Consider the following 12,190-nt stretch of genomic DNA (forward strand, 5'->3'; position numbering starts at 1 on the left):
ATGTCATTGTTGTTTTTTCTAAGGCTAGACCTAAACAGTTGTGTCTATTCACTTTTGACAAACGCGTTTCTACAAGTGGTGACACAGGGACGAACGAAAGGAGGGAGTTATTATCACGACTGTGCGTCGTGTCAGAAAAAGATTTCTTTCGTCTATTAACTGTCACAGCACTTCTTTTACATAACACAGTGGTAGGGACACTTGGCTTTGTTTTTTCTACTGTTCGTAGATAGATAATCGCTCTTATTCATGAAGAAATAGCTAAGAAAAATAAAAATATCTATCGTTCACAGGACAGGTCATTCGCGTACACGTCGGAGGACGTGAATCATCTTGACAGCCAAGTTAACGGTCTTTGGTGAAAATCACACTGGCCGTTTACTTGATGAATGAATGACAGCCGCGTCAGCCAATCAGCAAAATGATAAGGCATAGCAACACCGTGCTTATTGGTCAAAGGTAGAAGCGAATAACCAATAATGCCATTGGAATCTAAAATTATTTTCACTGAACTCGCTACAGAGTACACAAGCTACCTGTGAGTCTAGTTTTATTAATAAAACTTAAAGCAGATGAAGAGCGCGAAAGACCACACCCGTTCTAATACAAGTGAGTAGAAAAAATGTCTCTGCTGATGATTTCCTTGTAACAAAAAATGGCCAGCTTCAATAACTTTTCCGGTGCAGGAAAAACTTCGTATATCCCTCCAGTCTACGGCGCCACCTCCTGTCAGTCTGCAGGTGGCTACCAAGTATTTATCCATCTAAATTGGCAAATATTTGGCGTTAAAAGAGGCCAAAAACAACGTTATAAAGCTGGCATTCTACTAAACATACACACCACTTGTATGACAATATTTATAATTTTTATTGATTTTGATAAAAATGCACTTTTTAGACAACTTCTCACCAAACACCATGTGGGATAAGGCATTTTGATAGGCCAAAGCAGCCAGGTCCCACACACTAGTTCAGTCAAACTTGCAACATATTCAAGTACAACAGCTTATTCATCTGAGCATGCGAAAAAAATGTACACTTAGTACTGCACAGTTTATGTAATCAAAATATTCTAGAGTGTTTTCATTAATATCATTGGTGGATCACAGGCCTTTCTCTCAAAGAATAATGATTTTGATATGTACAGGTGTTTTAAAAACAACGTAAAATATCAGACATCAGATTTACACCTGTGCAGAATTCACTAATACAAAATGCCAGAAAACAAACTGAAGTTATTAAAACACCAATACAGTTTTGACAAAAAATACCAAACAAGAAAAATACCAAACAATATACAGTACATTCAACCACTCCTACATTCATTACAGACCCTCACTTTGTGGTCACAAATTTGAAACAGAGAATGTCAGTTGTACGATAATCCTAATAATCTTTACACATTCAAACTGTGACACCCATAGTGAGAAATTGCTAGTCATTCGATGCCCTTAATAAATTTCAATTTCAAATGACTGCAATACAGCTATCAATCAACATGTATCAGTGCTTCTATGTTGCCATTACACTTTAAAGCCCATATATTAAAAAGTGTTCGTATTTCTTAAATACGAAGCTCAATGCTGCGACGATCGCATCAACACAGGTTGTTTTGTGCAAAATTTCTCTCTCAGATTCATTAATGAATAGATGACACCTCAGTCACTCCACTTGATCCAGAGAAAACTAGATACTAAGGAACTACACATACCCATCCGACTATGTAGCTGTACAACGTACAACCCATCATCTTTCATAAAAACATATAAAAACAGAGTTTTTTACAGAACAATCTCTAGTTGAATTAAATTTGCCTATGATCAAACTTAATATGGAGCAGAAGCACCTCTGACCTCAGTACTCACTGTTCATTTGATACTAAAACTCAGTGGAGCTGAGGACTTGTGTCTGTACCCTGTCATTTATGACAACTTTTTGTCTGCATCTGGCACATATAAAAATATCAAACAACTGCTTGGATTTGTGTATTATTTCATGTGCTAAGTTACAGTCTGATTGCAAAAAACAAAACGATGGACTGCAAAAAATTATAAAGCAGCTGGTAAATAAACCTTACATTTCCACATCAAGCTGCATCTGCTGGTGTTTGTCCTAGCACAGGTACTTGATACAGTAATACTGCAAACTGTCATTTAATTAAAGGCAGTAAAAAAAGCCTAAATTAAGTCTTTAAATCAATAAAACTTAAAAAAAATAAGTCAAAAGCCATGAATCTATTATGAACTTCAAGACTGATAAGACTTGCAAACATATTTCAATGGACATTTTGTCCCATTTTATAGCTATACTTTAAAAGATTAAATAGCTGTGTAATACTAATGCTAATCTCACACTGTTGTCTGGGTGTGCAGCAGGGGAATAAAGAACGTTCAAAGACCACAAATTAAAGGAGATAATAATATACAGCAGGTACAGCATGTGTCCTAAGTGTATTTTATGTGATTGAAAATACAAAAGCCTGTTTTACCAGTGCAAAGACTGGTTCCTAAAAATCAGTGCAGGATACAGAACATGACATGACAGAGGTTCCTACTGACTATACAACACAGTTTGAGAGTAGTAGCCCTGCTGGAATGCATGCAGTAAAAGTGGATGTGTGTTGTGGGGGGCTGGTTTAGCCAGTTAGTTAGGTTGAAGGATAATCACTGGTGTGGGGGTGAGGTAGATTTTTGCAGGTCACTGGAGCTTAGAAATGCCATTCCTGTCCATGAAGTCTTTAAGCCTGGTGGGAAAATCTGTCATAACTCCCGTGGCTCCCAAGTCAAATGCCCTCTGGAAGTCCTCCTCATCATTCAGCACCCATATGTACACCTGAAACCAGATGCACGACTCGACAGTTAAAGCGCACAAAACACACCGCGGAGGGAGTCACACTAGGCTCATGAATGGTTTTGTATTCTTGGCAGCAGTGTTAGCGGCCACTCTGTCCTACTTTTGAACTTTACTGCTTTATACTAACACTGCGGCTACAACAAACAGCTCTCAGCACGCAGACAGGCTCAGCATTATCATTTTATACTATGGGAAGTTTTTCAGTCATTCATGGAAGTAAAGATAATTCAGGCAAAGTGATTAACATTGACACGGTTCTGTACATATATCTAGTTTCTCTCAACTCTGTACATGTCAACCTTGGATACACTGTTGTATAAAAAAAACCTATAATGTAAACAAACAGGTCTGGAGCTCAGAGAAAGAGTAACAATGAAAGAAACACTGTGATAAATTAGCTTAATAGCGAAGTGGCCACTGGCCATTATTATCCCTATACAATGTGCATTTATCAATATGCATTAACTATGTATTCAATCATTTGTTTCAACTGCATTACCAAGTTATTTCTTCTCATTTGTGAGGACAACTATAGAAGGTAGATAACAGCAGTTTTACCTGTATTCCCCTGGCAGTGAGATGCTCAAAAAGAGTTTTCCTCATCAGCAAACTGCAAGAGAAAAATAAATACTCATCAGCAGGGAGAAACAAGTATAGTAAAGGTAGAGAGAAGGTAGAGAGAATTTTAGTGAGGAATTGTAAACAGAATCAACAAAGTATCAGCACTTCTGAAATATAAAAATGTATAAAGTGCTCAACGGAGAGAGATACAAAAAATTTTTTAAAAATTACAAAATCAAAATGCGAGTAAAGATAATGAAAAAGCCTAGTTATTCAGGTGTAAATGTTTAAAACAGTTATTTTATAAATGCCAATGGATTGAGCCACTCTGAAATTAAAATAAAGATGATAGAAGGCTTTTATATATTTGGACAAATGAGTGACTTACGTGTCTGCCACCCAGGTGATGAGTCGCTGACTCGTAGTTAATCTGTTAGGATCCTTTAGTCTGCAGAATCACACAGAAAAATAAAATAGTTCAAGTATTGAAAAAAAAAAAAAAAAGGAACTGGTGTGGTTGCCACATTCAGACTTGACAAAAATTTGTAATAGGAAATTTTTCAAATAACCAATCAGTGCTCATTCACTTTTGCATTACTGGTCATGTGATGTTCAAAATGACAACAGACAGCTAAATCTACTCAGGTCCAACACAGCCCACAACAGCTGAATGGAACAAGTTCAAGACAGGTGCTGGGGACTGTTTCGGAAAGTCATTCTAGGAAGCGAAGGAAATCATTAACTAAACTAGACGTAAATGAGACAGGCTGGAAGAAATTGTACACAACAAATGTCAAACAACAATTCCTAATCACATAATAACTTGTCGAGCACATTATTGTACTTATCCATATAAGTACAATAAAATTGTAACAGTTTTTGAGGGGTGAATTTGTATTAAGCAACTATTTAGTATGACATAACTACTGTAGAGCAACAGAATTGTAATAAAGCAAATCACCTAATCCTTAATGAATGTTCTGCATGTATAATCTGCTCTGTGACCGTGAGCCTTATGATCCATTAACTCCTCCTGGCAAAGAGAAGGACTGTTTCTTTTAATGACTTAATTAGGGAGTGAGATCATGTTTCAAACAGCATTTGGGCCCAGATAACACAGACAGAAAGGACAAACTGCAAACAGAAAACCTGTTAACAAAGTTAGGTGGGTACATCTGACCTAGGAACAACAGGTACCTCATGACTTTTTTAAAACCTGATTAAAAAGTACACTTAATTAAAGAAAACAAAGTAAAATCATGTATGTAACTTTTTAAAATTAACTATAATATCATTATCAAGCCAAAGTTCTGACTTTAGGAAGAAATAAACTAATGCCTGCATTTTGACAAAAAATTCTTAGCACAAGGTCCACTTTTCCAGAACTTTCAACCACATCTTGTGGCTTTCATTGGCATATGGAGTAGGCTGATAGAGTACATTCCCATGAAAATCCTCTTGTCTCTGTTCAATGTTTATCTGGTGTCTGTCTGTGATGATGTGTCTTATCTGCTGCTGAAGGCCAACAGATGTACTTGAACGATCTCAAAATTTTCCCAGTAAACAACCATTTGCTAAGATTTTTTTTTGTGTCAAACTACTTTCCAAGGTCCATAATGACCCTTGAAGCTCATTTCCACAAATTGCAAATTGGCGAAAAGATATCACCATTTAAGTAACATGTTTTAACTATAGATTGAGATCAAACTGTAGCATTAAGAAAACAGTTTTCTGTGGTTAATTAATGAGCAGCACCTAAAAAATGTTTCCAATGTCAATTGAACCTTTTTAAGTAGGATTTTAATCTAGTAATTTGTAATAGTATTGTACGTATTCATAAGTTTTTGTTTTCCTGAGACACACTAACTAAATCACCTTGGCCAGCACTTTCAACTGAACAGTAAGTTTGTTCATGTTTACGTCTCAGAGTTTGGGGCAGAATTATGTTATTCCTGCTGTGACCCACTAAAACCTGTTACACTTCGTCATATAGACCATTTTGAAATTGGCTTGAGCACAATTTAGGGACTTGCCACAGTACATAGGGGAAAAAAAAAATCTTACCACTGTAAAACAGCCCTTGACTTCTGACCTACTGCTTTAAAATGTTATGTACTTGTAGACTGATATTGATCACCTCTGGTGGAGTGTAGTGTTAGTGCTTTATCTTACTGACAAACTAGAACTATAGAGGACTTGTATCTGTGTCGTGTTGTATCACAACCATGGCCAAATTGTGGGACTAATGGCCCCTGGGCACAGACTTGTAAATGCCTCCCAACCCTCCTACACAGAGCAAGACCCAAAGATTCAGACAGATGTCTCTTTTTGGTCCTTTTGCATCTCTTCACGGTGGTTTGGATCCCTTTTTTGATTTTTACCTCCGCTAAGGAGGTTATGTAATCCCCCGTGTCTATTTGTTTATTTGTCAGGAGGATACTGAACCAATGTGCACCGAACTCGGTAGAGGGACAGGGCATGGCCCAGGATAGAACCCATTAAATTTTGGGTAAGATGCGGATCATTTACTATGAATTCAAAGTTTTTCCTCTGAAGTATGGTGTACGTTGTTTGACATTGGCCTTGGTGGAGGTCTGCAATTTAATGAGCACATTTTCTAGTTTATGTCTTTTTTTGGCCATTTTTTTGTCTTTGTTTTTTGTGGTCCTTTTGTGGTCATTTTGAGTGTCTTTGTAGTTTTTTGATGGACTTCCCAACAAGAAATGTTAAATCACTTCAAACAGACTCTGGCCTAGAGGCCCCCTGACCTCCTAAGCCCCTGGGCCTGTGCCCAGTAGACTCATTCAGTAATCCCTCCTTGACAACAACCTGTAGAGCACAGTGCTACTTTGCTACTTTTTCCAGAAGCTCTGTACTTGGATCTGATTTCCATTTTCATTTCTATGCGTACACTTACTTGGTGATAATGGAGGGCATGGGGATCTCTAGGAACTGCTCCTTGAGGGGAACAAAGGGCAGAAGGCCAGTGTAGAAGAGGCCCAACAGCTGCAATACCCTGGGAAAGCTGAACAAGACTGGAATTTGAGGGTTCTGCAAAACACAAACATACAGCCAGGATTCAGGGTCAGTTACCTTGTGATTCATTAATAATTTTAAGCCACCCACAGTGATAATTGAGGATAGAGTCCATACTTTAAAAAGGACTCTTGAGATGATTTGTTTGTTTTTATACCTGATAAAAAAAGATGAATATTGGCTCCCCTAAGCATTGGATACAAAGTTATTTAGTGTTTAAGTATCTTCATGTGTGAAATTGTCTCTACAGTGAGTACAGTATAGGATAGATAGCAATCATCTTCTTTCCTACAGCACCTTATTCATGCCACTTTAAGGCCTACTAGATGAAAAGAGTATTATTACTGATGGTACGTTTTTCTTTGTTATCAGTGGTGATACACCCTGAAATGATTGGACCAATTGTGAACTTAACATACAATACCGACAGTCTGCAAGTAAATAATAACAAAGAAATCAATAAGCTCTATATCCAAATGTCATTTAAATAAGGCCAAACATCTCATACAAATGTACCTCTTTGTAACACTTCTTGACAATCTGGTTGCTGGCATTGCCCCACACAGTCATATGCTCTCTGTCGTACTTAACGACCAGCTCAGAGACCTGCAAGGATTTAAAAAAAAAAAAAAAAATCATTATTACAAAAACCCCTTACAATAAAATACATGTTGCAAAGGTTTGAAACATGAATCAGAAATTTTATGTTGCCACTCCATATTTCTTATTGCCAAACAATTTTTGACACTGAGAATTTGGCTACTGAAGAGCAGATAGTCCTTAAAGTTACATAACTAAGTACAAGAGAGAAACTGATAAAGACAAAATGACAGTGATGGATCTTTGTTTCAATGTATGCCAGTTTATTTACACCTTTTGATACACGATGACCATTAATGCTGTATTGTTTTTTAAAGGCATACAAGTTATTAAAGATGGATATGGCATGGGAAATAGGCAGAAGAAAAAGAGAGAAAACATGAGAAGTGTTTGCTAAGATGGTGAAAGTACCAAAAGACCCCCCGACACACACACACACACACACACACACACACACACACACACACACACACACACACACACACACCTTCTTGATGAGCGTGTCATTGTTGACCTTGATGTCAATGTTGACAGGGGTATTAGGAAAGGCATCAAAAACGTCTCTGAGGAGAGGAATGCGTTTGTCTTCTCCTCCTTCGCAGAAACACTCTGCACACACAAGAACAAGTCAAAACACAGTCAGCTGCAGAATAAACTGAACAAATTTCAGCTGTTGCTCTCTGCCCAGCAGTTTTTGTAAACTATACTAGTATTATCTGTCAATGATTATATAGATAATCTACATATAGTAGATCACTGTGATTTTAAATTCTTTTGCAGATGAACTGACCCATTGTACATGGTGAAATTTAAATTAACACAATATTTGTGTACTTCTCCCTATACATAAACGTACATCACATACACATGTACATGTAGCTGAACAATCTGTGGAGCACACTGACTACTGATGTTGCTGAGGATGCATCTGTACGTGGGTGATGTTAGCTTTGTAGTAATTACACCAGTCATGGGTATGTGATGCTCACCCCTCTGAAAAGTTACACCCAGCTTGCAGAGGTATGGAGGTAGCTCCTGCAAAGAGCACACAACAGTCAGTAGTTAACAGACAAGAATTACGGCTTACACTCAGAGGCTCAGAGCCTGTATGGTCAGGGCAGGTGCAGATGTTAAGAGTGACTGAGGTTGTTCAACAATACCTACAGTCAATATAAAGAGAGACAGGAACCCAGCAAACACATGGCGAAGCAAGATCAATATGAGGAGCGTGTGCTTCTCTGTACTACATAGGAAAAGATCACTAAAACTGTGAACTAATCTTAAGGCCCATGAATATAATTTTCATATCAAATTTTTGAATGCAGATGTGATTTCTCTCTTAGTAAGTGAGGGCTAACAAAGCAGCAGCAGTAAGACTAAATACTCATTTGGCAAAAAATGACAGCGGCCTCCTTCATTAATGGTTGAAATAAAGTGCTGTTGTCAATGTTGTTGCCTTAGATTTTTTTTAAATTAGCAGGCTCTTTCTGTTAGACTGCCACCTATTTATGTTTAAGATGCAAATTGTTAACTATGTTACAATGTCATTATTGTTGGGATTTACATAAGCTTTGTATATACATTTTTTACCTACGCTAGATTTATGAGAAATTATGTGAAGGTTCTGATGCTATTAAAGCAAAAACTTCAGCTTTCATTGTGGGGTCAAATATTTTTGCTGGAGGTGTGGATTTGGCCTACAGGCCACTATTTGCCTACAACTGGCGTAAACCATCAAAGATGTGTATAACAGAAAAGAACAGAGATCCTAAGTGAGCATCAACTGACCGACCAAGAATGTCAGCTGGATCTGTTGTGTTTTTTGAATCAGGCAAAAGTTCATCATGTGGCATAATCAGGTGACTTGGTATGGACCTCACCTGATCAACTCACATGATCCATCATTGCTGTTACACAAGTCTAGTTCTCAATTTCAGGTTTTTAACTCAAATATATGTGGACCTGTTGACCTCTGTCTCTTTTACCTGTTAATGTAGATGGCAAAACAAACTCCTACTAATAATTGATCCACTTAATTAAATTCTCATTAACATTCTCCTTTTTGCAGGTGCCTAGAAAAAGGAAAATGGATCGCCAAACAATTCATCGAGCTGGAAAGGAGATTAGAAAATAATAAAATGGTAGTGATTTCTCCTTCAGATATGGAAATGGAATGACTAAAGAGAAATTTCAGAGCAGAAACTCACAGCGTAGGCCATTTCGGAGATTTGTGCATTTATGCCAGTGGCCCTCTTCAAGTTGGCATCATGTGAAACCACTACCTGTTCATCTTTCGTCAGGTGGCAGTCCAACTCCAGCATGTCTGTGCCGAGATCCACAGCGCTGCATGAACCAACACGCAGTACACACACCGTATTTATCACAATACCTGGGAGACTCCATTGACTTTTATTGCTAACTTCATCAGTGTGGTCACCAACAACAGTGACACTATGAAACATAGCACATACACACTCAAAAAAATCATAAACCTGTCCACTTCACGCTCCATTAATAAATCAATCAGAAATAACATCTAAGCCTTCGATATGACGAGTGATCTAAGGCATTGCTGCCTGTGTGTTTAAGCGTGGATAAAAAGAGACAAAGACAGACAAACAAAACAGACAGTGGTCACAAACTGAAAACTGCCGAGCTCAGATGACACACACTGCCCACATTTGCAAGTACGAGCACCAGTTATGTTTCACATATAAATGCAAAAAACAAGCAAACACCCTTGTCATTATGACTAAGGCTTCTACTCACTGCTTAAAGGCTGCCATGGTGTTTTCCAGGTTTTCACCTGCCCCTGCAATGCAAAAAAGGAAACATTAAGTGTGGTACAGTGTTTTCTTTATACCTGCACTACTATGGGACCCGCAGCTGGAACACTCCCCTCACTGCTACGAAAAGGACGAACAGGCAAACCCATGATCTTCTGAGTGTCCTGTGTTTATTTGCACTTTCCGTAGGTATCAACCTTCCTAGATTTATGTGCTGTATATGTAACTTTATTTATCAATTTTTAAAGTTTCTGTAACAGCCACAGCAGCATGCAAGACAAAAAACACAAAGTCTTTGGTTACGTATTGACAGTCCTGTCTGATGAGCAAAACACAAATACACATTACTTATCACTTAATAATTATCAAAGCTATGTCAAAAATATCCAAATATGCTGATGTTAATACTGTATTCAGACAAGAGACAGTTTTAAAATTGTAGCATCTTGTATCATTTATTCTTATATGAAATCACTTTCTGCATACTAAGTGTACTAATTACTAAAAAAAAAAATGATGAAACATCAGTGAATAACTATAATTGCTGGGGATAAATTCTCATGCACCTTTTTACTGAGGGGGATTTTGAGTGAAACAAAAAAAAAAAAAAAAAAAAAATCAAACATGGTAAATATTGACATCTGAATGAGTGCCACTGACCCACCTCCACGGTGGGAAATGTGTCTGCTGAGGAAAGTTTCTCGCTTCCTCCTGTGCAAAAGAGCTGGACATTTCAGCAGCAGGGCAGAGGTGAGCACGTAGCCCGTTACCGTCGACAGGACATACACAGCAGCACACATCTCCTTTCGGTCTGCTGAAAAACAAACACAACCCAGTTAACATCTGCAGTAAAGCAGGATTTCATCATTCACAGGCTTTGTCCATCTTTGTCTAAGCAGAGAAATTTTGAGCTGACTCTGGGAAAAAATAATAATTCAGGAACAGCTAGAGCAGGAACTTCCACTGATAAGTATTTTTCAATTGATTAATCACTGGATAAAATATTTTAAATGATTAATGGCAAAACTGAAGTCTCAAAGCTCCTTACTTAGCCTGACCAACAGCTAAAAGACCAAAATAGGGCTAAAACTAACAATTATTCCTTTCATTATTGATTCATCTAAAGATTATTCTCTTACAATTATTAGCCGATTAATCAATTGGCACATAAAATATAAGACAATGGTGAGCGCATCAGTTGCCTGATGCCCAGGTTGACATGTTAAAATTTCATTTTTGCTTTAAAAAAACGAATTAACAATTAAGTGATGATAAAACTCTGCTGATTGATTAATCAATCTATTCAACGCTACCCCAAAGAATTAAATTTATAAAGTTATAATTGTAAAAACGCAATCAAGTATTTGCATGTGAATACCTGTACCTACCAAATGTTTTGAATTCATAATTGAAAAATTATGAAGAATTATTTACCTTCTATCGAAATTACAATCAAGTAACTTTGTGGCAAATAGATCATAAAAGTTGCAAGTGAGATATAGGATAAGATTGTGCCTGATAGCTTCGGTTTTTGCCTCTTTAATTAGAACTTATGATTTTTTCTGTGACTTCCCCACAAACATTCATTAATAAATTTGCCATTACACAATTATACTCTATCAGAAAATACTGGCACTAAAGAGCAAATAATCCTTCCATCGAAGGGGTCAGAGAGACTGCACATTTTATTAAAATATTATTAAAATATTACATTTCAGCGTATTTTCACTCTGTCTACTCAGTTTCTCATTGCGCTGCCTTGTTATGAAGCGGTTTATATTGAGATAATATATATAAAATATTAAAACATAATTTTTCCCTAACAAACACACAGTTACAACAACTGTTAAATGACAATAACGTTGTTAGCGTACTAGCAAGATTAGGCTAGCGTTAGCTGACCTGGGGTCGAACTAACAAGATTTAATCTCACCTTTGTCATCAAAATGTTTTGGTTTTCTTTGTATTTTTGTCTTGACTAACCTGGGAAGTCCCAGAATTAGTTAGTTAGTGTCCAGGAACCTGTGCAGAGAGCTACTTTGGATGAAGATAAAGTGATGCACTGGCCTCTGCTCTGCACTACGGACTCTACTCCGTACCACAGCTGTCTTTGACTTAACACAATCAGCCGCTGTCAGCTGGATGCGCATGCGCCAGCCTATGCGACAATGGCACTTCCGCTAGAATTTTTCAGAGTAAAAGTGTCACCTCGACCAATATTAGCTATTAACTCTTGGAAGTCTACTGAAAAATTATTACTGCAGTTTTTTTTTTTTTGCTTTTTTTAACTAGTAGTTGTGACGTTAAGTCACAGGGCATATGAGGTATATGGCAACAGTAGATTTATAAAAAATA

At 37.3% G+C, this 12,190-nt stretch overlaps 1 protein-coding gene across 3 annotated transcripts; it reads right to left on the reverse strand.

Annotated features, from left to right (window-relative positions):
- Positions 1-843: 843 nt before the first annotated feature.
- On the reverse strand, positions 844-11,968 carry gdpd1 (glycerophosphodiester phosphodiesterase domain containing 1). Of its 3 annotated transcripts, none has more exons than XM_040131614.1 (11): positions 11,819-11,968; positions 10,500-10,649; positions 9,819-9,861; positions 9,257-9,392; positions 8,039-8,084; positions 7,537-7,658; positions 6,966-7,055; positions 6,331-6,464; positions 3,802-3,861; positions 3,411-3,462; positions 844-2,831 (listed from the first exon to the last, which is right to left on the reverse strand). In XM_040131614.1, the coding sequence occupies exons 2-11, from the start codon at positions 10,633-10,635 to the stop codon at positions 2,697-2,699; spliced, it is 954 nt and encodes a 317-aa protein (XP_039987548.1). In that variant the 5' UTR covers positions 10,636-10,649; positions 11,819-11,968; the 3' UTR covers positions 844-2,696. The 3 variants fall into 3 exon arrangements, with proteins under 3 accessions (XP_039987548.1, XP_039987547.1, XP_039987546.1); XM_040131613.1 differs by having other exon boundaries at positions 10,500-10,646; positions 11,769-11,968; XM_040131612.1 differs by having other exon boundaries at positions 11,769-11,968.
- Between the last annotated feature and the right edge of the window lie 222 nt (positions 11,969-12,190).

Source organism: Xiphias gladius, chromosome 7 (genome assembly GCF_016859285.1).
Source record: "Xiphias gladius isolate SHS-SW01 ecotype Sanya breed wild chromosome 7, ASM1685928v1, whole genome shotgun sequence".
NCBI classification, from domain to species: Eukaryota; Metazoa; Chordata; class Actinopteri; order Istiophoriformes; family Xiphiidae; genus Xiphias; species Xiphias gladius.

Coding starts and splice junctions, on each gene's coding strand:
- gdpd1 (XM_040131614.1), bottom strand. CDS start 10,635: ATGTGTGCTGCTGTGTATGTCCTGTCGACGGTAACGGGCTACGTGCTC. Junction 3,862..6,330: donor ATGCCCTCCATTATCACCAA/GTAAGTGTACGC, acceptor GTGATTCTGCAG/ACTAAAGGATCCTAACAGAT. Junction 3,463..3,801: donor ATCACCTGGGTGGCAGACAC/GTAAGTCACTCA, acceptor TTTCTCTTGCAG/TTTGCTGATGAGGAAAACTC.